Here is a 21,807-nt window from a genome sequence, read left to right on the forward strand (position 1 = left end):
AACCTGACCATTAAAGCACACACCTGATACAAACAGACAAACAGTGTGAGGCAGACCCTGGAATTAGCATTAGCTCATGGTCACCGATGCAGAGTGTGCACTCATACCATGTTCTGCTTTATGCAGACGCTTTGCTGAAACGATAGATTTTTTTCCACAGTTCCCTCTTTTGCAAGGCCCAAAGAGTTCTGTGTGCTTTTGTGTGATTTAGAGATTTGAGTGTCAACCAAACCAAACCATAACAAGTTTTTAGTTTGATTTAAGAGCCGTATAACAGTATATCCGGCTGTACAATACAATTAGGTTATTTGTAATGTAAACAAGGAGACCTCTAAAGTACAGTGTTGAAGATGAAATACATTGAAAGAGAAAAGCAAGCCTCAGGAATCGTGTGAGTTGAAAGTAAGGAAAAACAGAGGGACACGAGCATCCAAATTAAGATTATGAAAATATGCTGAAGCATCTTGAGGACAGAAATGAAATATTACAACATATTGAAAAGTAAAAGCAATGTATAGGTTATAATTAAGATCCTTGACTAGTTTCCGTGTCATGTTCCTAACATCCCTGATGAAGTTTTGCACAACATGAGCTTGGATGCTTTACATGAAACCTCCACTAAGTCATATAAATATATATATTCAACTTCTAATGGGTGCATAATTATACATATTTGAACTAAACATATATTTTGTATCAACAAACCCTGGTGATGCAGAGTGAGACATAGGGCAATTAAATCATGCATCCATATCTGATTTTGATATCTGGGTGTGATCTCCATGGCTGCAGAGGGGAAGTGGGGGTAGACCACTCTGCTGAAAGCAGGACAAGGTTGGGGAAGCCAGTAGGTAACACAAGCCAGATGACATACAATGGAGCTGTGAGTGGTAAACAGGAAGGAAATGTGAGCCAACAGGTCGACATTGATTGCTGGATATGCTTGTGTAGTTCGGCAGAACAAGATAATGTGACAAGCAGATTACCTGGACTCAAGGTTATATGGATGAAGAGACAAAGATGGAGACCATGATTTCTCTGAAGAAGCAAGGAAGAAGACAGAAGACAGACAAGAAGACAGACGGCTAGACAGTGCTAAACGACAGCAAGTTTTTGCTGTTTCATATACATTTATCATCTGTACAGACCTACAACAGCAACTTTAGGGCACAAACCAGTGTCAAATGATATAGAGGATATTAGAATAGAGGATTTCTTACTTATTTTTTTCACTGTAAAATGTCTGCTTGTCTTGAATTTGATGGCAGCAACCAATAAAAAAAAGCTGCATTTCTTTGCCATAAGTGGACATCGCATTATGTGCCTGGCAGTTTGGGTCCTCAATTTTTTGTTTTTTTCAGTGAGTTACAGGTTTTGACAGGCAGGAAAAATGAGCAGCTGGATTGCCGTAATTCATGGAGAATGTGGTGTGCTATAAGCTTTTTAAAAACAATAAATGTTGCCCTTTTATATGTGGTCTGGATGGCAGCATGACGCTCTGAAGCCTCATTTGTTACCTACACATCACTTAGCATAGGCAGTGCCTTCACTGATGCGCGGATAACCCATGCCGTGTGTACTTATGTTGTGTACTCACACCATCACTGATACTGGATTTTGAACTGTGTTTTTCTCCTCATGGATGCAGCATCATTGATTTTCAAAATGAATTTCCCATATTCACCATGGGCCACAGGAGAGTTTTAATCTTTACATCAGTTCATTTTAAATAAGCTAGGGTCTAAAAGAGAGGCCCTACTTCTGGAGCTCGCTTTTTTCTTCATTGCATGGTTGAGTTTGAATTTACATTTGAGGATTCAGACAAAAGCTATGCTCATTGCCAATGTTTTTCAGATATGTTCCAACAAGCCCTGTTGTGATTTTAGCGACAGAATTGGGTCTGTAAAACCTAAAAATCGGAGCGTTATGGCCATTTCGTGTTCCTTTTCAGCTTGATCTCCAGCACATAGAGGTTTCTACAAATTCCTTGAAACTTTTTATGTTATTATGACAAAATCCTTGCAAAACAAAACCAAAAATTGCAGTTTTGCATAGCAACTCTTATTTGTTGGTTAAACCTTTTTGCAGGACTGCCTTTCACGGAGTGTTGAACACCTTCCCATTTTTACTGAAGAAATCAACCTCTCCGGGATGCTCTTATTATTTTCAGTCATGTTAGGGACCTGTTACCAGTTAAACCAATAAAACAAACCAAAAAACTAAACTAAAACAATAAGTTTTCTCCCTTTTAACATTTGATTGTTGTATTTGTGTAATTTAAATTCATCATAAGATTGCAATGATTTTCTTGTTCGTTGCATCGTGTTTGCATTTTACACATTGCCCCATCCTGTTGGTAGCATTAGGTGCCAAACAAAGGATTAACTGTTGGAGTGAAGTTAGCAGGCAAAATGAACTTGACCGAACAATTTGAAGTTCTGTGGGACTGCTGATACCATATCATGCTTTATGTCTGGATTAGAGCAGTGGGATGAACACAGAGGACTGGCCTGTTTGTCTGTATGGCACCTCAATAATTGATGCCCTCTCTTCATTGTCACCAAAAACTCATATCAAGAAAGAAGTGTCAGGCTCACCTTACTGATTGAGTCTGTGTGAAACTTTAATGTCCACCCCTTCTTCAGTGGATAACACACTGATGTGCTCATGCAAACCGGGGAGGCTACACCGTGTGGACGTCACTGCAGCTTCAGGTTTCTCTGACCATATTTTGTCTCATTCCTGGTATTTCAGAGCTTGGAAGTATCAAAGATGTTGCTACTCGATAGTCGGTACATGGAGGAACGTCGTAAAAGATTTAACTGCCGTGTTAGGATGACTGAATGGGCTTTGTGAGCTCAATGCAGGAACTTTATTCATAATGCAGAGGATGACAGCCTTGCCTCTGCCCCCAAACAAGTAGTAGTCATGAACCTCCACTTATGATGTTCTTGTGTAGCTTCCCTTCATTAATGAATGATAGGACACAAACATATCAATGGCCATTCCAGATTCACACAAAGTATTCGTGGATGGCAATTTCTGGAAATCTATTTCCACCTCGGCTTGAGTCTGTTGTTTACATAAAAGTTAAATGATAGGTGTCAAAATATAGTTTTAGCTGCCTCTATTAACTAGACTAATGCAAGTTTGCAATTTGAACTTAAAGCCACACCCGACTTAAACCCCTGAGCAGCTGTTACATGTGCTGACGCATCCTCAGACTCAGTAATGGCTGTCATGAAGAGGTAGACGGGTACTTTGCCGACTTTTCCGAACAAGGTGTTACAATAGGATAAGGTGGCAAGCGCCATCTAGGTCAAACTTACTCTGACTAACCAGAAAATGGAGGCAAGCAGTCTGGTTGGAGAGGCTAACTTAGAGATGTTTGGGCAGTACAACACTTACAGCATCTAGAAATGACGGTAGATATGAGTCAACAAAATAAAAACACTTTATATGCATGGATTACACTCATCAAGACTTAGACAATATTACTTTAAAGTGTCTGCATCTGAAAATGGAGTTAAGGTGAAATATATGAACAGATTCAGTAACAAACTACTAATACAATCATTTTCGGTGCGTTTGTTTCGCTTTTTCATTATGTGTTGCTTAACCTGATAAAAGTATGATTCTTATTCTCCTTACATATGTAAAAATACAAGCTAGACCAACAAGTTTTAGTCAATAACACAATCCTGTCTCGGCACACCCCACACCTCTGTCCAAAAACGTCTACTGTACCTTAACCAAGCATCCAAACTGTGCGCTATGATTGATTCTTGAGCTTTGTCACTGGATGCAAAGTATTCATTGCTATCTTGAAGTTCACATGTTGTTTATCTCTGTCAGCAACCATGTAAGACCGGACCTAAGTGAGACAGACCAACATGCTCATATCCCCCCCTGAGCCTGTCAGGCTCCCTTGTTCAACTTGACTTAAAACTCTGAGACTCCCACTGTAGTCACAGTTTCTCGTTTGGGTCTTATTGGCCATCAAACCGACTATTACCTGAGAACTTCTCCTTCTCTCCCGCGGCAGCCTTCAGCAAACGGTAAATTATTCAGGGTTAATAACCTGTTGCAACGTTAAACTCAATTGTGCCCATTTTCATTAGCTCACTGTGGATGCAGAGGCTGAGGAGAAAAGGATGTGGCTCAAGTTTTAAGCAACACTGACTTAATTCCTCTGACAGAGAGGCGACAGAGGAGAAGGTGAATGCAAGGGAACATGTCAAAGGATATGCAGGTGCCAATCAAAAACAGGGCCTCTTCCGCTGCTTCCTGGTGATAGATTGAATTGCCAGGTTTGAGTGAGTCAAAAGATCACCTGTGGTTGGAAAACCCTTCCTCGACAGAACTAACTGGTTTTGATTGGCTTTGTAGGTAGTGCAATTTAAGCTGTCATGCCTGAAATGCTTTGTTTAGTTTGTTGACCGTGAGATTTTACAGAGATGCTAATGTCAGGCACATAGGAATGAACTTGGGTATGAAAACTTGTTCGCCCATATTTAACTTACCCGAGAAGTGATCATACAAAATATAATTTAACTTTCTGCTTGATGACTTGTTTGTATATAGGATTTTAGACAGGATTTCATTTGAACCAAAAATCCTTTAAGCATGATCATCACAAGATCCGGGCAAACTGATAAAAACACAGCATTTGTGTTTAAAGATAAATAAAAATTCAATGCAAAAGTGTTGGACAGAATTATTTGAATAGTTGAAGAGAAGGAGAAGAAATGCTTCCTCACCAACAAGGTTATTTATATTTTGTCAAAAAGACTACAACACTGCTGAATCCATCCAATATTTGTGTACAATCATAACCCTCTGTACCGTGAGGAACACGGACACTGCTGTCGCACTGCTCTTTAAGGCCTGAAATTTATCGAGTGCTCTGGCTTTTTCCCATTTAGTGAGATGACAACACAATATGAGAGGAGAGCTAAATGCAACTTTTGACATTGTTCATAATAGTGAAAAGGTGCAAGAAAGGTTAGATCACTTGGAAAAAGTCAAAGGAAGCAGACAACAAAAATATCACGGAAATGGAGAGTAGCTATGATGATCTTTGAAATTTGGCAATTTGAAGTTTTCACGAATGTCCCTTAAAGTTCAGCTTGATGAGTACTAACACCCCTAGTAAATCCAACAAGGGACAACCTGGTGTGAAACACCTGCAAACCAGTGTCACTGATATAAAAGAGCTAAAACTGTCCATCAGGAGATTGGTCACTCCTCCTCCTTTTTCCATGTAATTATTTTCCTTCCTGTATCTTGTACCTCCTTATGTGTCAATTTGATTTATCAGAATTATTATCATTCATTTTGCCACTTAAGAATTGATTAAAAAAAAGCTTGACATGCCAAATCAGTAAGTATTCAGTTTTTTTGTTTGGCAGTGAATATCACAGTAGTAAGAAAAAATCTCTTTCTTGCTAATTATCTGCTTCAATGTGCCGTCCAGGATTTGTTGTGAAATTATACTGTGGCGCCCTCTAGTGTATTAGGAATTAACTCCACTGGAGAAACGTGGTGGTGTGCAGCGTGAGTCAACAATGATGCAGCTATCAGAGCTTTTTGATGAAAATCTGACTTTGATGATGATCAATTTAAAGTTCTCGTCGATGCCGCATCAGAAGCATCGCTTTCTCATGAAAAACACATATTAGTGTATTTGGAGTCCCCTGGACATCTTTCCGCAAAATCTTTCACACAAATCAGTTGTCTTGATTTTTTTTTCCCCCAATAAATCGAAATAACATATGGTAACATTCATATATAAACTGCTTACACTTGCAAACATATCTGGAGTTTATATATATGTGAGTTATATTTTATGTTCTGTATGTAACACGTGTGTGCGTTTATTTATGAATGGGTTAAGTAGCAATAACAACACTACTGATTGACTGAATTTAGAGCTTAAAGATATTGAGAAATATTAGTTTAGAATTTTTTATTTATTCATTTATTTTTAGTGTGGTCTCCAAGAACGTGGAGAGGACCTAAAAGTAAACGTTTTGCTCATCTTTGCTACATTCTTTATTCATAAAGCTGAACCTAAAAACCTCCACATATCTTCACTCTAATTAAACCCAAATCTATACTAATGCGTTTACAATTGCAAAACGACCCTATGAAATACAATGTCTTAAGAAATGAGATAACTGGTAAAAAAAAAAGCCATTTATAGGGCTCGGGCACGTGACGTCACTACGTGAGCGGCGGCCATACTGGAGGCTCAGAACTGTTTTGTTTACATTGTTTTCCACTGCGCTCAGACGTACTCCCGCCTGGTCTCGAAACTTTCTTCGTTGGTTTATCTATTTTACTTATTGTCTTTGCCACTATGGTCTTACGTTGCTGTGTCGTGGGGTGCAATAGCGTAAGCCGTGACAGGAATGGGGGGGAAATCGTAAATGGTTTATCTTTTTACCGATTTCCTGCTTGGAGGCGCACCCACGGAGACCAAGTGTCCGAGATAACAAAGCGTCGTCGACTAGCATGGATCGCTGCTGTAAGACGACCAAGCATAACTTTCCACTCAATCCCGGTGTCGATGAGAGTGTGTTCTCTGCATTTTCATTCTGGTAAGTTACAGACTTTTGTGTGCTGAGGTAAAGATCCCCGCCTTCACAAGAGGACACTGTCAGTTGGAAGCAAGGGATGTCTCAATGGGTTAAAAGCGGAGGACAAATTTCGTGTGTATGCATGTATACATGACAATAAATCTGATCTTAATCTTAATTTAATGTGGAAAATACAAGGAAAATTGCCCATCTCCAAATTCACATGGAAAGGGCGATTGGAACTGTCAGAAACAATACACCTTTTTGTCAGCAAAAGTACCTATCAACATAGTTTTGCCATGCGAAGGTGAAGACAAAACATTCTTTGACAAGATTGTGTCTGTATGTTGTACTCTGACCACCATGAGCAGGAGTGTTGTGCAAAGTTGAAGTTGTCTGAAATAAATATGCTTTGAGATACAGCCAAGTGTGTGTGTTTCATTATTTATTTACAAGTAGAGTAACATGACAAAAGTGTAAAGTGTCATTATAATTGAAACTGTTGCGAAGTATAAGCACTGACACCACATACTATATACGCAATTATGTCCGAAAGGGTGAACTTAGGCAGTAAATCTTCGTCGACAATCCATTCCTTGCTCGGTATTTCATAATGGTCCAGTCCGTTTATAACGGCAATCTTCTGTATGTACCGATCTCTGGCTTCCTTCTGTAATGTATCCCGGTATATCCCACATCCTTTCTTCGATTTTAACATGCTTTTCTCTCACTTTTCTCTCACTGTTTGGTCCTTGATCTCCGTCTTGCCTCAGGGTTTGTTTACGAGATTGTGCCTCCAATATGGCGACCATATCCCAGAATGCAACGCGTGTGCCCGAGCCCTATAATAAGCTTGTGAAATGAAATCCGGGGTTCCCTCCGGATGTGACATCATCGTGGCCTCTTTCCGGTGTGTCAGTGAGCTGAGCTGCCGCTGCCGCTATCTGTCAACATCACGCATCGTCAGAGGACTTCTGTGTCCAGGACTTTTGTTAATTGTAACTGTGTCTAACAGTGTACTAAGTGTCCTCCACCATGCCCATGTACCAGGTAAAGCCCATCTTTGGGGGTGAGATAAAGATTGATTTGCCAACCTGCATGTACAAGTTACCAAATGTCCACGCGCAGCAGGGGAACAGCTGCACCTCCGAACATGCGATGCAGGTAACCGAACTAACTTAATTTCGAGATAGTTTTTCGACTGCTTGGGTTAGGTTTTTTTTTTTGTTGTTAATAGTTCTTGTCCGCGGTCTGTTTCTGTATTACGTTTTGATATTACGCGCGTCGTATTTAGCCATTACCCTGGCTAGCTAGCTTGTCGGCACAATGAGTAATCTCAGTTCTGGCTGATGCAACCTTTGCTACACAGCTCCATTGTTCAGTCCTCAAATCAGTTTTATTTTACATAATAAAGTAATTAAACTAGTAGGATAGTTCGTCTCGAGCCTTTATTGTCTTTGCAGAATTTGGTATTAATAATATAACCAGTCACGATTACGTTTCTGTATATAGGAGACCTGCTCCTGCTGTGGGGGTTCAGTGGGGGTTTCCTGGACTCATGCCACTTTATGCCTCAGGTCCACCACATAAAAAGGGGGAATTATTGCAATCTCTACTTTTGATAGTTTAATAGCTTTAACATTACGTAGAGATATGACAAAATACTGTCGCTTCACACCAGCATTAAATTACAATTTGTTCATTGATGCATCAGCAATATGAAATGAGCAAATTACTTTTATAATGGCTGCATATCTGTATTCACTGCATACATTTACTTTTGATGTTGTATCAGAAAGTGTTAAATGAAAGTTTTTTTTTTTGTTGTGGCACCTTTGGCCACTTTACATTTTGCTGATTAAGGCTGTGACCATACAGCAGTCTCTATAAGAGGTATTTTGAAGGAGTTTATCGCTCTAGAATGATTGTCATCTTGAAGACATATCTGTCTTTGCAATTGATTTTTAGTGTAGGCTGTCTTGCATGCGCAACAGATTTCCTTTTCCCCCTGTCCACCTTTTCCAGCAGTGCAGTTGTTCAGTTTGCAGGATTTATGTACTCAATTTGCACAGATGATTGTGGCCTGATTTTAAATTAATTTGTCCATTATTTATTCCATATATTGTTTTGTCCAGATAGTGCTTTCCATACCTCAGCTACCGGCTTTATGAAGGGGTCACATATAGGGTGTCATGCCGATGAAACCTCAGTGCTGTCTCTGTTTGTGTATTACTGCTACACCGAGGATCAGTTCACCACCGCTTCTGTCAGCAACACCTCCCTGCAGCTCCTTTGCAGTACTTAGAGATCTTTCTTTGCCTTTCTTCTCAGCTCGCGTGTCGTCTCAAATGTTCTTCTTAAATCTGATTTCTGCCTGACTATTCCTGCAGTCCAAACTGAAAGCTGTGAATGCATTATTATGTTTTTGTGGTCCCCTCAAGCATTAGATGGCTTCATTTTAAAATCCTCAGCCAACTGCTTAGAGTAGCCCCTGTCTGTTGCAAGATGACCTAGAATCATCATCATCATCATCATCATCATCATCGTAAGCTGTCAGTGTTTAATAGCAATTTCTGGTCTGCATTATATGTTCCTGCAATTAAGGCCTACTGAGATTAGGATCTTCGTAATGAGATTTAGCAAGTGGAAGGTGACACAAAGCATCCTCTAATGCTGTCATGGAGTACTTAATTTTTTTAAAATTACTAAGCCAACAAAAAAAGAAGAATATTTATTTTTTATATTCCTGTTTCAGGGTTTGCATTTTCTCTTCTCGTAAAAAAAATCTACAAAATATGTAACTTGCCCAAATTTTGGTATAATCTTATAACCTGATAATCGTAGAAGAGATCAAACCATGTCTAATAAAAATGTCTTCATAATTGCGCTTGGAATGAACTTGTGTGCCTATATAGTTGTCCCATAAGTAGCAAATCTACTGCATGACTGTTCCAAACTGATTTTTCACATCGTCAGATTCCCATTCATGGTCTCAGTAAGCATTTCCCCTGTGTCGCTCTAGAATGGTGAGGTGGACCCGGCAGTCAAAGCTCTGGAGGCCCGGCAGGATGAGATCATGAGAAAACTGTATGAGCTGAAAGCAGCTGTGGAGGGTCTCGCTAAGACTGTGACGACCCCAGATGCAGACCTGGATGTGACGGTCAGCAGCAGCCTCTCCTCCCAAAGCTCCAGCACCACGATCTTTAAAAGCACCACGGACCTGGACACACTACTGGGCAAGGTGAGCAACTAGCATCAACACTTGTGCCCATGTTTTCAGGTTGGAGTACAACCCATGCACTGGTGTGGATTCAATAGTACCTGTTTATGAAAGCTATAGTGGCCTTGTTATAGTAGGCGATTATACTTACCATGCTGCACTTTACGCCAAAAGGATCTTGGGGCTCTCCGTGACATCGTTATAAATGCCAACCCGGCACAACCACCCCTGACCCTGCTGGTTCTCCATAGCCTGCTGTGTCAGCGCTACCGGGTGCTCTCCACCGTCCACGTCCACTCCTCGGTTACCGATGTGCCACCACAGCTCCTGTCCTGCCTTGGCCCACGACATGCGGACAGCTACGCCCGCCACTTGTTTCAACTGGGCTTCACACTCATATGGAAAGATGGTAAGTAGATGCATACATTGGGACCTGAGACAAATCTTATGGGAGCAGGCGATTTTGACACCAACTCCGGTGCTTAATCTGGCTTTAAACGCAGCGATGGGGTCAACAAATGACATTTAAAGGAAGATTAAAGCTGGACTGTAAAGTGAAAACAAGAAGTTAGGGATGCTTTTTTTTCCCTCTTTGTGCTAAAGGGTTTAACCCATTGGCGCCTAAAGCACCTGCAAAAAAAGCTGCTCAATGCCTAAGCCAGTTTTTAGAAAAGGTCCCCAATGCCTGAGTTTTTTTTAACTAAAAACAATTAATTGAAAACACCTAAGAACAATTCAATAGTCTCAGCCTCTGAAACACATAAAGACATGAAATAATTTGCATTTTAAAGGTTAAATTCTCTGCTTTTATTCCGTCATGTTCATTCAGCATTAACACCAACACATTTTCATTAAAAAAAAAATGAAAAAGATGAGTCAATACACACACAAACACACACACAGACACACACATGATTCAGGATAATACCCAATGCTGCTATTTATTATACTACTATTACTATACTATAACTAATCATCATTACTATTATTATCATCATTATTATTATTAGTATTAGTAGTAAATGTAGGCACCACTTCAGCTACATTTCTGGCCATGATAGAGACGTCATTGCAAAATTATAATATCAGCAATAATAATGAATGATAAAAAGAAACTGCAATATATCTTGCATTTTGCAGTTATACTGTAAACTTCAGTGACACGACTTCTAAAACATCATAGTTATACTGCAGTAATTCGCACCGGGCTCTCTTTTTTTTTTTTTTTACATAAGGGCAACGCCACTCAAATAAGAATGAGAAGTCGTCAGAATGAAGCGCAAGAATAAATAATTACCTCCAGATCATGTCAAAACGATCTCGTGCCATCACTCGGGCGACATTTGTCTGATACAGCCACTTGCTCTGCCTCCAGTAACCCCGGCGAGTTGGTAGTTTGATTATTCCAAAAGTTAGGCAGATACCGATGAAAGATTTCATCTCCTGCTTTGACACGGGGCTCCACTTCGAGTTGGGTGGTGTGTGGCCGCGCGCCTGATCCGCATATAAGTTTGTCTGTGTCACCAACATATCCCAAACTTCATCAGTGAAAATATGCGAGAACACATCTAAAGGACTTGCATCTTCAGATATTGGCACCTTCAGCCCCGGTGTACGAGTAAACTTTTGTTGACGTCGGGGGCGAAATCCAGCGGACTGCCAGTCTACTTGAAAGCCAAAAAATTCCTCGTCCTCGTCCTCATCCTCTCCAAACAAATACCAATCATTGTGCATTACATGCGCCTTGAAAATAATGATAAATGAACAATGTTGCGCTACGCAACAACCGGCGTTAGGGACCATGTTGCGCAACGCAACAACCGGCGTTAGGCACAATGTTGCGCTACGCAACATCCGGCGTCAATGGGTTAATACAGTAAATGGAAGATGGGACGGGAGACAAAAACAAAATAACTATTGTGTGAAATGGTCAGACATCCACCATGAATAAGCGGGAGCAGGGTTACAGAAACGGTCCCACACAGGGCTCTAATCACACAGATATATGGGGGGATCTCAAAACAAGTTTAGTTTTTCTACTTAGGTGTCAGCTTCTCAAAATAGCAGTTGCAGAAATGGCTTTGAAATCCACAACTTAAGCTAAACATGGTAGCTCTCACAGTCGCAGGCGAATTCCAGATTATACATCGATCAGCCATGGCATTAGAAACCACTGACAGTTAAAGTGAGTAACGCTGCTCATCATGTTACGTTCTGCTGGGAAAACCTGCATCCTGGCATTCACATGGATGTTACTTTGAAAGTTGTCTTCTACTTGGCAGGGCCAGACTAGTCGCACTCCCCCGCATGGCAACAGTTTTCTGCTAAAGTAGTAGCCTCCCCCAGAAGGACAACAGTTGGACTTGCAAAAACTGCTTAGGAATAGATCAAAAAGCACAAGAAACGCCTCGTTCAGCATAAAGAACCATGCTCTGGATGAAGGCAGGCACAATTACCGCAGTATCTGGGACTGTTTTGACCCTGACAGTTTTCAGTCCCAGGTAAAGCAGATATCCTCTTGTATTCTTTCAAGGCTTTTAAGGGCTCCTTTCTGATGGTGAATGAGGGTTTCACACATCCAGATACTGATGTTTTTAGCCTGTAAGAGTCTGATGTGTTCACATGGTCCCCAAGCTCCCCAGATATCATTCTGATGGGATCTGGTGACATTTGTGGGAAGCAAGCCCACAAAGACCCAACCCCACAGGGCCCAAGGGATCAATTTCCAGTGCCCGACAATTAGACTCTCCAAGATCCCCTCAGATGTCCTTTCTTCTCTGACGAGTAAAAGTTCTTTTGGCAGCCTCAGGAGGACTTAGTTAATATTAAAGCTGCGGTCGGCAACTTTTTTTTAGTCATATTAGTTTGAACTGTCATGGGATTCTGGAAGTAGAATATTAAATAGGCTGTTTAGGAAAAATAACGAAATCTGTAGCTTCCTCTGAAGCCTGTAATCATGCTTGCAAAAACCGAGCGCTCCCGGCTGTTTTTAACCAATCAAGTTAGGGTGGAGGAATCCTACCTGTCAATCACAGCTTGTGCACACGCTGCTGAGCGTGAGTCTGCCCCAGCTTGTGTGCGCTCACACTGGTGTGAACTCACGTGCACAACCTCGTCCACAGAGGGGGAGGGGTTTGGGGGGCGAGTCGGAGCTTGTTAGAGGTTGGGGGAGGGACCTGAAAGTTGTATCAGTTGGAATTTTCCAACTTTAGACTCGGTATTTTGAAAACCTGCCGACTGCAGCTTTAAGCAGGTGATCAGAATGTTACGGCTGATCGGTGTATATGTTCGTAGTTTTAGTTTTACCCCTTTTTAACGTGATATAAAAAATATTTTGCGTTTCTGAAGGCTTTCTGCAACTCTGACTGGTGTTTCCAAACAGCAACTGCGATTGCCACTCTAAATGGCACGTTGTGCAGCGCTCACAGACACGACAGAATGTAAAACATTAAACAGCAGGAAAATGAGCCGACGTTCCTTCTGTGCTGCACAAACTTCACATACACACTGCAGCTCAGGATTTTAGTGCTTTCTCTTGAATTAAGCAGATAAAACGCGACACTGGCTCTGGACTTTTAAACATGGCGGTCACAACATTGTATCCGGTCTGGTTGGTTAAGTTGGTCATTGCTCTGGACCAGCGAAGACTTGGTGGGAACACCAGTTTTTTTTGATGCTGGAATCTGAGCTTTGGTGGTCTAAACAAAGGGGTGTAGTAGAACTTAACCACAGCAGTTACACTCAGGGCTGTAGTGGTCAAATTAGAGGTGGGTAAACTATGAATTTTTTGATCAGACAGACCGTGACGCGACGCAACGCAACGTCACGCGACACAGCACAAAGCAACGCAAGGTGTCGCGAATCTGTATGGCTGTCCTGGCCATATTCCATGACGTTATCAGTTAAAGTCATATTAAATCAATGACAGTCAACAAATGTGTTTGTAGTTTGTAGTTTATTAAATTTCAAATTTCAACAGTAAAGAAAAGTATGTGTAGAGTAAGAACTATCTACAGTAGATATGGTGTGTGTGTGTGTGTGTGTGTGTGTGTGTGTGTGTGTGTGTGTTAGTATACATGCTTTTTAAAGTAGTGCCCAGAGGGCCTCCTTGTCCGCTACGTCAGGTTCTGCCTTGCAGGGGCGTGTTCTGGGGTCCATGGCTCCCCTGTGCTTCACCAGCCAGGACTTCATTTCCAGGACACCAAATTTATTTTGGATTACAGTGAACCCTTAGCCTGGCTGACGCGTCCACAATCTCGATGAGATGGTGGTCTGGGAACTAGGTGTGCATTTTCTCGTATTTGAGGCGTGGTTTACGAATGCCTAGAGCCGTTTATTGGGCGCTACGAATGTCTATCAAATGACGTCAGGTTCTTCCCATGCTGCTTTGCGCGCGATTCATAGCCAATTGTATCACTTATACCAGATGACGACAGAAATTCGACGAGGAAGAAGAAAAAAATGGAAAATAAAAGTAAACTTGCGCTCTAAGCTACTTAAATTGACAACAAAGTAGGCCTATATGCTATATTCTACATGAATTTTTATGTTGTAGAGTTGTGAATTTATTTTAATAATGGAGAAATTGAGCAGCCTTGCTTTGTTGTCTACAGTAGTAGATCAACCCTCATCTTACTTTGAAGCTCCCAGCTCCCAGAAGTGACGTTAACGAAGCTTTAGCAGCAGAAAAGCTATCAGGCTTGTGTTGATGATAATAATAAACTCCTGGACTATGTACAAACTTCCAAATGCATCGTTTGGTGAGTACAGACCATATTTGTACAACTGTAGAAGTTTGGTGTCATGACATGTGATTTTAGTGTGGTAATTTTGGAGATACGGACCAGGGTCCGTTAGCGCTTGTACTAAGCTATTCGGGATAACTCAGTAACTCAGCTGATGTTCAGCCAATATCGAAAAAACTTCGTGGTTACGTTCCAAAAAGAACCCGTGATAGGCGAACTCCGTGAAGTAGAAACCTTTTTTTTTTTTACAATTATTATACAATGAAATACTGCATAATGCATTGAAACCAAAGAACAAAGCCGTTTTACAGGCCCAAGCATTTGTTTAACAAATAAAAGTACTGTATAAACGTTTTTTTTTTTTTTTTTTTACAAATAACTACTGTAGCCTACTGTAAAATAATCATTTTCATCATCAATACGAACTGAAGGCTTCAAATTGTGGAGATCAGCACCGCCCCACCGCGACCCGAGTCATTGGATTAGAACGGGAGAAAATGAAAAATGATTTTGAAAAAAAAATACAAAGTACAGTGGGACAAATAGTGACTCACGTGTATTTCACTGCTCTTCTGACTGAGCCGCTGCATCCTGACTCCGCTCTGTAGCGTTTTTTTCTTCTAAAGCCTGCGGTGCAGGTGTGTTTTTTTCGAGAGAAGAGCATAGATCGGTAGTTGTTGTCGTTCTTTTTTCTTCTGGGCAAAAATATTTATATATACCGACATGCCACCATCGATTATGTTTGAGAACTGTAATGAACGTGTACGTGTACATATTAAACCACAACGTTATTGACACACAGGTAGAGAAGAAGCGGAGAGACTGTTTAGCCAATCAGAATGCAGAACACAATGCACGATGCAAATCCGTGAAGCAGGGAGACCGTGAAAGGTGAACCGCGTTATAGCGAGGGTTCACTGTATTCCAACGGCAGATCACAAGGCGCAGGGAACTTTGACGTGCGTAATTGCCATTAAGAGCTGCGTAAACGCTATTTAGAGGTGGGTAAACGCTATTTCCTAAATTCCAGAGGTGCGTAAACGGCGTTTACGTGCGTTTACCCTCCACTACAGCCCTGGTTACACTTAAGAAAAGTTAACAAATCACAAATCCCTTTTTTCCCTTTATATTTATTACATTTTTTTAACAACCACCGGCAAAGAATCCCTTGTATGTGTTTGCGTACTTGGCAAATAAAAGTGATTCAGGTCTAAACATCAAATCTGTGCTTCTTGAAAATGGTAATGTTACGTGTGAAGCTGTGAAGGCTGGTGGGGAGTCAGAACAGAAATGCCAGGTAAAGCACATCCATGCGGAATCTCACAGTCCTGAGACTGAGTGTTGCTGTTTAATTAGGATGATATTTCTTATGAAAGTATGGGTGGATTGCTACTTGCTTTTTCTCAATTGTGAAACTTAATTACCGTACTGTTCACCATGTCAAAGTAATTACAACAAACCGTAACACCAAAACCTTTATGTAGGTGTACAGCTACTTTCCTCTGGGGTTAGGAGGATTTGATCAGCAGTAATTATCAGGATTGAGGGGAGCGACAATGTCCGCTCCTTCAACAATGAAGCGTTGAATACATCGTGCATTTCATAAGCAGTACGTGAAAAGGTAACCTTTCAGATTGTAATGAGGAACAATGATATGCCATTTATAACCATCGCAGAAGATTTGTGGTCACATTTTGTAATAATGAAAGTTGCGCTGATATAACAGGATCTTGATAACCATTACTCATTGTTTCTTTGGCCTTTCCACAGTTCCCAAATTGCAGATGAAATTCAACGTCCGCAACATGTGTCCCATCGAGGGTGAGGCCAACGTGGCGCGCTTCCTCTTCAAGCTGCTGGCTCCCTACCCCAGTGACCCAGCTCTTGCCACCACGGTGGACAGCTGGGTGGACACAGCTTTCCTCCAGCTGGCAGAGGGCAGTTCTAAGGAGCGAGCAGCTGTCCTGCGGGCCCTCAACTCTTCTCTGGGCCGCAGCCCCTGGCTGTCTGGAGCGGAGTTCTCCTTGGCTGATATCGCCTGCTACTGCTGCTTGTTGCAGAGTGGCTCCACCTCCTCTGCCCCTGCCAATGTGCAACGCTGGATCAAGTCTTGTGAGAACCTTGGCCACTTCAGCCCTGCCAAGCTACATCTGCAGTGACTTGGGCCTGCCTGGGACCAGACTCCTGAGGCTAAGTGAAAGAAGGGCATTAGAATAATGAAATAACTCTGCCATGTCTGAACTCCTGCTTATACTTCCCCCCCTGCTGACGGACTCAGTAGAAGCAGGGTGGCTGATGGTTAAAGTAACTTAAAAGTATCTCTGCCGTGCTGCTTTCATACAACACAAGAGATTCTGTAGCAATCTGTTGCAAGGGAGGAAGCATGAGAGGATCATGTAGACAATTGGGCTGGTGAAGGGTTAAATTACCAATACTGACAGAGGTTGTTGGACAAACACACACTGCACACCCTCCATCCACTTTGTGCCTAACAACGATCCTGTTCTAAATGTGTGTAGTAACATGTGGGGAAGGGTATTACTACGTGTTTTCACTTGTAGTACTTTGTACCTTTTTGTTTTTCTTAAAACATTAAAACTTTGGATCTACCTTTAAACCCCTTTTTTTGTTGTTCTTATTGGCTAGTTAATCGATTTAAAAGCAATTTGTTTAGAAAATGAAGTGCACATGCGTGTCCAACAGATGGCAGGATTGGCAGTTACTGATTCGAAGGTATGCTTTCTTCATTAACTTTGTCCGTTCTGTCCAGCATTGCACATCTTTCCTCCACCAATGAAGGTAAACATTGGACAGTCTCTCCTTCACTGGACTTTAGTCTCTGACAAGCATTTGAGACGGTTTTTAAGTTTTTAGGGATAAGACCTGGTTCATTGGAGCTTCATCAGTTTTAGATGTATTGATGACTCGGCCGGGGACACATATGTTGGACTAAAACAGTCTCATTACTGATACAGCAACAGCATGTCGGCCGCTGAATTAGAAGTTAAAATGTCACCACACTAGAACTTTTTTTTTTTTTTTTTCTTGCCCATATTTTTGTCACAATCATAGTCCAAAATATTTAAAGAAAACCTCATTGTTTTTGTAGAGAAGAGTTGAGCTGAGATTTCCAAAAACCCTCAAATGCCAATGACCCTATGACAATTTAAAGAAAATTTATTGTGGCATCTAGGCTTCACTGTAATATACATATCTATATATATATTATTTTTACCCCTAGACTATTTTATATTATATTTTTTATATTATTAATGTTTGCAACTCTTCTTTTCTACAACAATCCTTCACACGCACACCGGTCGTTAAAGCAGTTTTTCTCCCCATCAGCCGGTTTGTTGAATACAATCCAACCAACTCCATGTCAGCGGGGGAGTTCCACACCAGTACACTGCTATATCTGCTTTGTGAATGCTGAAGGCACATTTGCAGAGAACCGTGACCAAAGGTTGCATACTTAAGAATCCTACTTGTAATGTTGAAAAGCATAAGCATTTTTCCCCAAGTGTCCCATTTATGACAGCTTTGGCCCAGACAGCGGCTGCGTTACAAGTGTGTTTGTATTCTCCGGTAGCCTCCTGTTGGTCTCCAAGCAGCTGTCGGACGAGTCGAAAGCTCTTAGCTGACACCTGGGCCCGTGCAACGAATACGCTCGAGACTCTGCAGCGCTGGAAAATACGTGTTTGCATGCTGTGTATCTTTCCTTACAAACGCAGGCGCCTCTTAAACGGCGATCCGTGTTTGTTGTTGCAGCCAAGGCTGCGTGCAAATGAGGCAGCAGATCCTGTCCCATTGCTAATCAGTTCACGTGAGGGGTGCCATTGGCTTTTATTGGAAAAAAACTGAGACACAAACGCAGTTTTTCTTTTTTTCTTTATATATATACACATATATGTATATATGTATATATATACGATATATAAAACACACAGACGGGAGATGCATTCTCACTGAACATCTGTAGAAAAAAAACAAACTAGCATGACTGAAAGACAAAATCACTTCAGTTTAACCTTGTGGCTACTTCATATAACAACAACAGCATAGATAGAAAGATGCTTTAGTCTGTCCATTCACTGTGAACGTCTGTGTTCATGATTGTCAATCAGATATCTTCATTCAGGCCATTCTGGAGCGACAGATGTATTATTTGCCAATCACACAAGAAGGGGAGGATTTAGAAAAAAACACATCTGGGATAAAGTGCCTGAAATGAAATGTTACTGGGGGGGGTTCCTGGGAAGAATTTTAGCACATTATGGTTTCATTCTACATCTGCTGAAAGGCTGAGAGAAAGTCAACAGTATTGGATCACTCCGTTAACAAAGGGCACACATTGCTGTTATATCTCAAGATCTGAATGCGTTCAAAGTAGTTGTCAGTCAGAAAGTTTCTCTGTGAGGTGACCAGGTTGCCTTTCTGACTGAAGAGACGTTGGACGGGGGCAGTGGATGGCAGCGTGGTGTTGTATTTTAGAAAGAGGTGCTTCACCCGAGGGAAATCCTGCAAGCACTCGAGGCTCTTCCCTGTTCCCTCCACATACTTGCGGATCTCGTCCATCACCCCCCGTGGCTGGTTCTGTGTGTTGGCCTTCGCAGACCCATAGCTGAAGAAGTCATCTTCAGATTCAATGGTGGAAAGGTTGCGGCTGGTGTTGGCCTCGGTTACGCTACAGGGATCCATCTGGGACGCCTTGGTGGCCAGCAGGGAGCACATGTCCTCCCTCTCGGAGGCCGCCATCCACCACAGGCGAAACTGAGGCGTTGTTGCTGTTGCAATCTTCGCGTCTGTGCTAGAGAACAGGTGCTGGAACTGCACATCAATGGTCATTACAATGCTGTTGATGACGTCACCGAAGTATTTGGCGGCATCTTTCTGCTCGTTTAACTTGTTCTTCAAACTGAGAACAGTTGGGATGACCAGACCCAGGTAACATTTCTGCTCTGCCTGGAACAGTTCGAGCGCAAACGCGAGTGGGTGGAACACAGCCACGTATTCTTTGAGGAAGGCCATCTCCTCCGGCTGCAGGCGGGGCACCTCCAGGCGGGCACAGAGCTCCGTCAGCTCGCGCTCACTGAGAGAGACGATCTTCTGCACTGCACAGTACTCCACATTCCAGCGTATGACAGCGGGCACAACAAGCGCCATCTTTCCTATCTCCTCTGCGGCATCCATTCCGACCTGAAGATGGTGGCATTTGCTCCAAATGGAATACACCTTGGTCATTGAACTGTAATGTAGCTGGCACATGGGCCCCTGTGATATGGCCTGCCAAAAGTCCTCCGTAACAATCTTCTCCAGTGTGTGTGACGCACAGCGCTGCACAGAGGGCAGAAACAGGAGCATGTCCTGCACCGGCTCCCCCTCAAGAATGGCGATCATGTTCTCGTAGATCCCAATGTCGTCGTCGCTTTCCTGGCTGTCCACTGAGAACTCTCTGAACACACTGATAAAGGGGCTACCATTGTCTGTCACTGTGGTCTGGACTTTGCTTTCAATATTGTACGCCACATGGTTGTCGTGTATTCGCCCGGCGATGTTGTCATACGTGATTGAGCCCTGCAGCCGTGCGAAGCCCAGAGCGGCAGACTTCCTCTCTAATGTCTCAGTATCGATCCAGTGGCAGGTCATCCCGAAGAAGCTTCGGTTGCTGGCTGTCCAGATGTCTGCCGTGGTGCACACATACTGGACGTTGGCGAGTTTGGCCATCAGCTCTTCCCGCATCCTGGAGAAACTCTGGTCCACCTTAGTGAACAGGGTGACCCTGTCCATGGTCTTTAGCCCTTCAGTCAAGCCTGCAATCAGCTTCTTGAAACCAGGCTGCTCCAGCACGTAAAATGACTGACAGTCCTCCACAATGAAGGTAAAGATGAGATCATCGATCTTTGATTGAGTCAAGCATTTCGAAATGATCTCTGCTTTAAGCTTTTTGAGCTGGTAGTGTCTGCTCTCCTCACCATTGTACTCTTCTTTCTTCCTTCCTCTCTTGGCATCAGGCCTGGCTTCACAGCCCAAGTGTGTTCTCTACAAGACAAAGTGACAGAGATTTACTGCTGGATTCAGGGTGTGCGCGTGTGTGTGCGCGCGTGCGTGACATTTGCATGTGCAAACTTTGTATCCGTTTGTGAACTTTCACCAAAAACAAAAACAAAACAAAAAACGACTCTTATAAACCACCATGCTGACATAAAGCGATGGCTTTATGTTCCCAGCCAAGTTGAGCAAGAAGAGCCTGCAGGCGCCATGACTGTAGCATGCAGCCACAATGTAACGTTAGTAATCATGAGGGTAGCTATTCATTCATTGACTCATTTAAACATTAACACACCGTGAAAGGGAGCCTGACACATTGATGCTACGTTGGGCGACTTACGTCTAAATGCTTCTTCAGGTTGGATGTGGAGGTTTTCGATGTGGACAGCAGATTAACCCTCGGCAAACACAGATTACATTGGACGATGATATTTTTTCCTTGATCTGCCTTGTACGTGAAATGGTGGCGATAACGCCAAGTATTAATGGCTGATTTGGTCTCGCCGCTGGTTTCATGGTGATCCACATCCATTTCGGACGCTGCCTCTACTAATGCCGACGTGTTAAAATATAATAAAAGTATCGTAATCCGATTTAGTAATCGTGATTACACGTAAAGTAACGACGGCAGTAGAGAAATCCTCATGAAAAAAGGGGGCAGGCCTTTGTTTAGATATTGCCCAGCAAATGAGGAAGGAGCGGACACTGACATCACAGCCCAACTTCCACACATGCGCATCAGCAGCCGGTCACACGCAGGTGGACCGGGTGAAGCGAAATAGTACGCATGCGTCGTATGATCGGGGGCGCCACAGGCGTTACGTCATAATCTATGCCTTGTAAATTGTACTCACGATGATGGCAGCGCTTTGGTTTTTACGAGAATTCCCCTTTCCGCCTGTGTTGCAGCGAGTTGGCGCCACCATCAGGCGGTAGAAGTGAAAAAAAAGTCACAACCTTTTTAAATTGAAAGTTTGTTCAAAGCAAAAAGTGGCTGGAGAGAGAACAAAGTGACCGAGAGCAGCAGTTGCAGAAAGTAAGCATTCAAAGTATATAAAGGAATGAATCCAGAAAGAGCGAGAAGAGTTTGGTTCCACAGACCTGTTCCCTCATCCAATGGAATCATTTCACCTTACAATCAGGAGAAGCTTGTATTCTTCTACAGTGAATTGATGCCATCTTACTGGAGAGATACATATATTAGAAGACA

At 42.3% G+C, this 21,807-nt stretch overlaps 2 protein-coding genes across 3 annotated transcripts; one reads left to right on the top strand and one right to left on the bottom strand.

Moving 5' to 3' along the window:
* The first annotated feature begins 7,473 nt into the window (after positions 1-7,473).
* aimp2 (aminoacyl tRNA synthetase complex interacting multifunctional protein 2) lies at positions 7,474-17,163 on the top strand. Of its 2 annotated transcripts, none has more exons than XM_075454433.1 (4): positions 7,474-7,745; positions 9,604-9,822; positions 9,976-10,210; positions 16,317-17,163. In XM_075454433.1, exons 1-4 carry the CDS (start codon positions 7,617-7,619, stop codon positions 16,703-16,705), a joined length of 972 nt encoding a protein of 323 aa, XP_075310548.1. In that variant the 5' UTR covers positions 7,474-7,616; the 3' UTR covers positions 16,706-17,163. The 2 variants fall into 2 exon arrangements, with proteins under 2 accessions (XP_075310548.1, XP_075310549.1); XM_075454434.1 differs by having other exon boundaries at positions 7,474-7,631.
* A 1,292-nt stretch (positions 17,164-18,455) lies between these two features.
* zbedx (zinc finger BED-type containing X) lies at positions 18,456-21,255 on the bottom strand. The gene is made up of 2 exons (XM_075453812.1): positions 20,938-21,255; positions 18,456-20,588 (listed from the first exon to the last, which is right to left on the bottom strand). Exons 1-2 carry the CDS (start codon positions 21,127-21,129, stop codon positions 18,876-18,878), a joined length of 1,905 nt encoding a protein of 634 aa, XP_075309927.1. The 5' UTR covers positions 21,130-21,255; the 3' UTR covers positions 18,456-18,875.
* Positions 21,256-21,807: the final 552 nt, after the last annotated feature.

This window comes from Odontesthes bonariensis, chromosome 21 (assembly GCF_027942865.1).
Source record: "Odontesthes bonariensis isolate fOdoBon6 chromosome 21, fOdoBon6.hap1, whole genome shotgun sequence".
In the NCBI taxonomy this organism is placed as follows: domain Eukaryota; kingdom Metazoa; phylum Chordata; class Actinopteri; order Atheriniformes; family Atherinopsidae; genus Odontesthes; species Odontesthes bonariensis.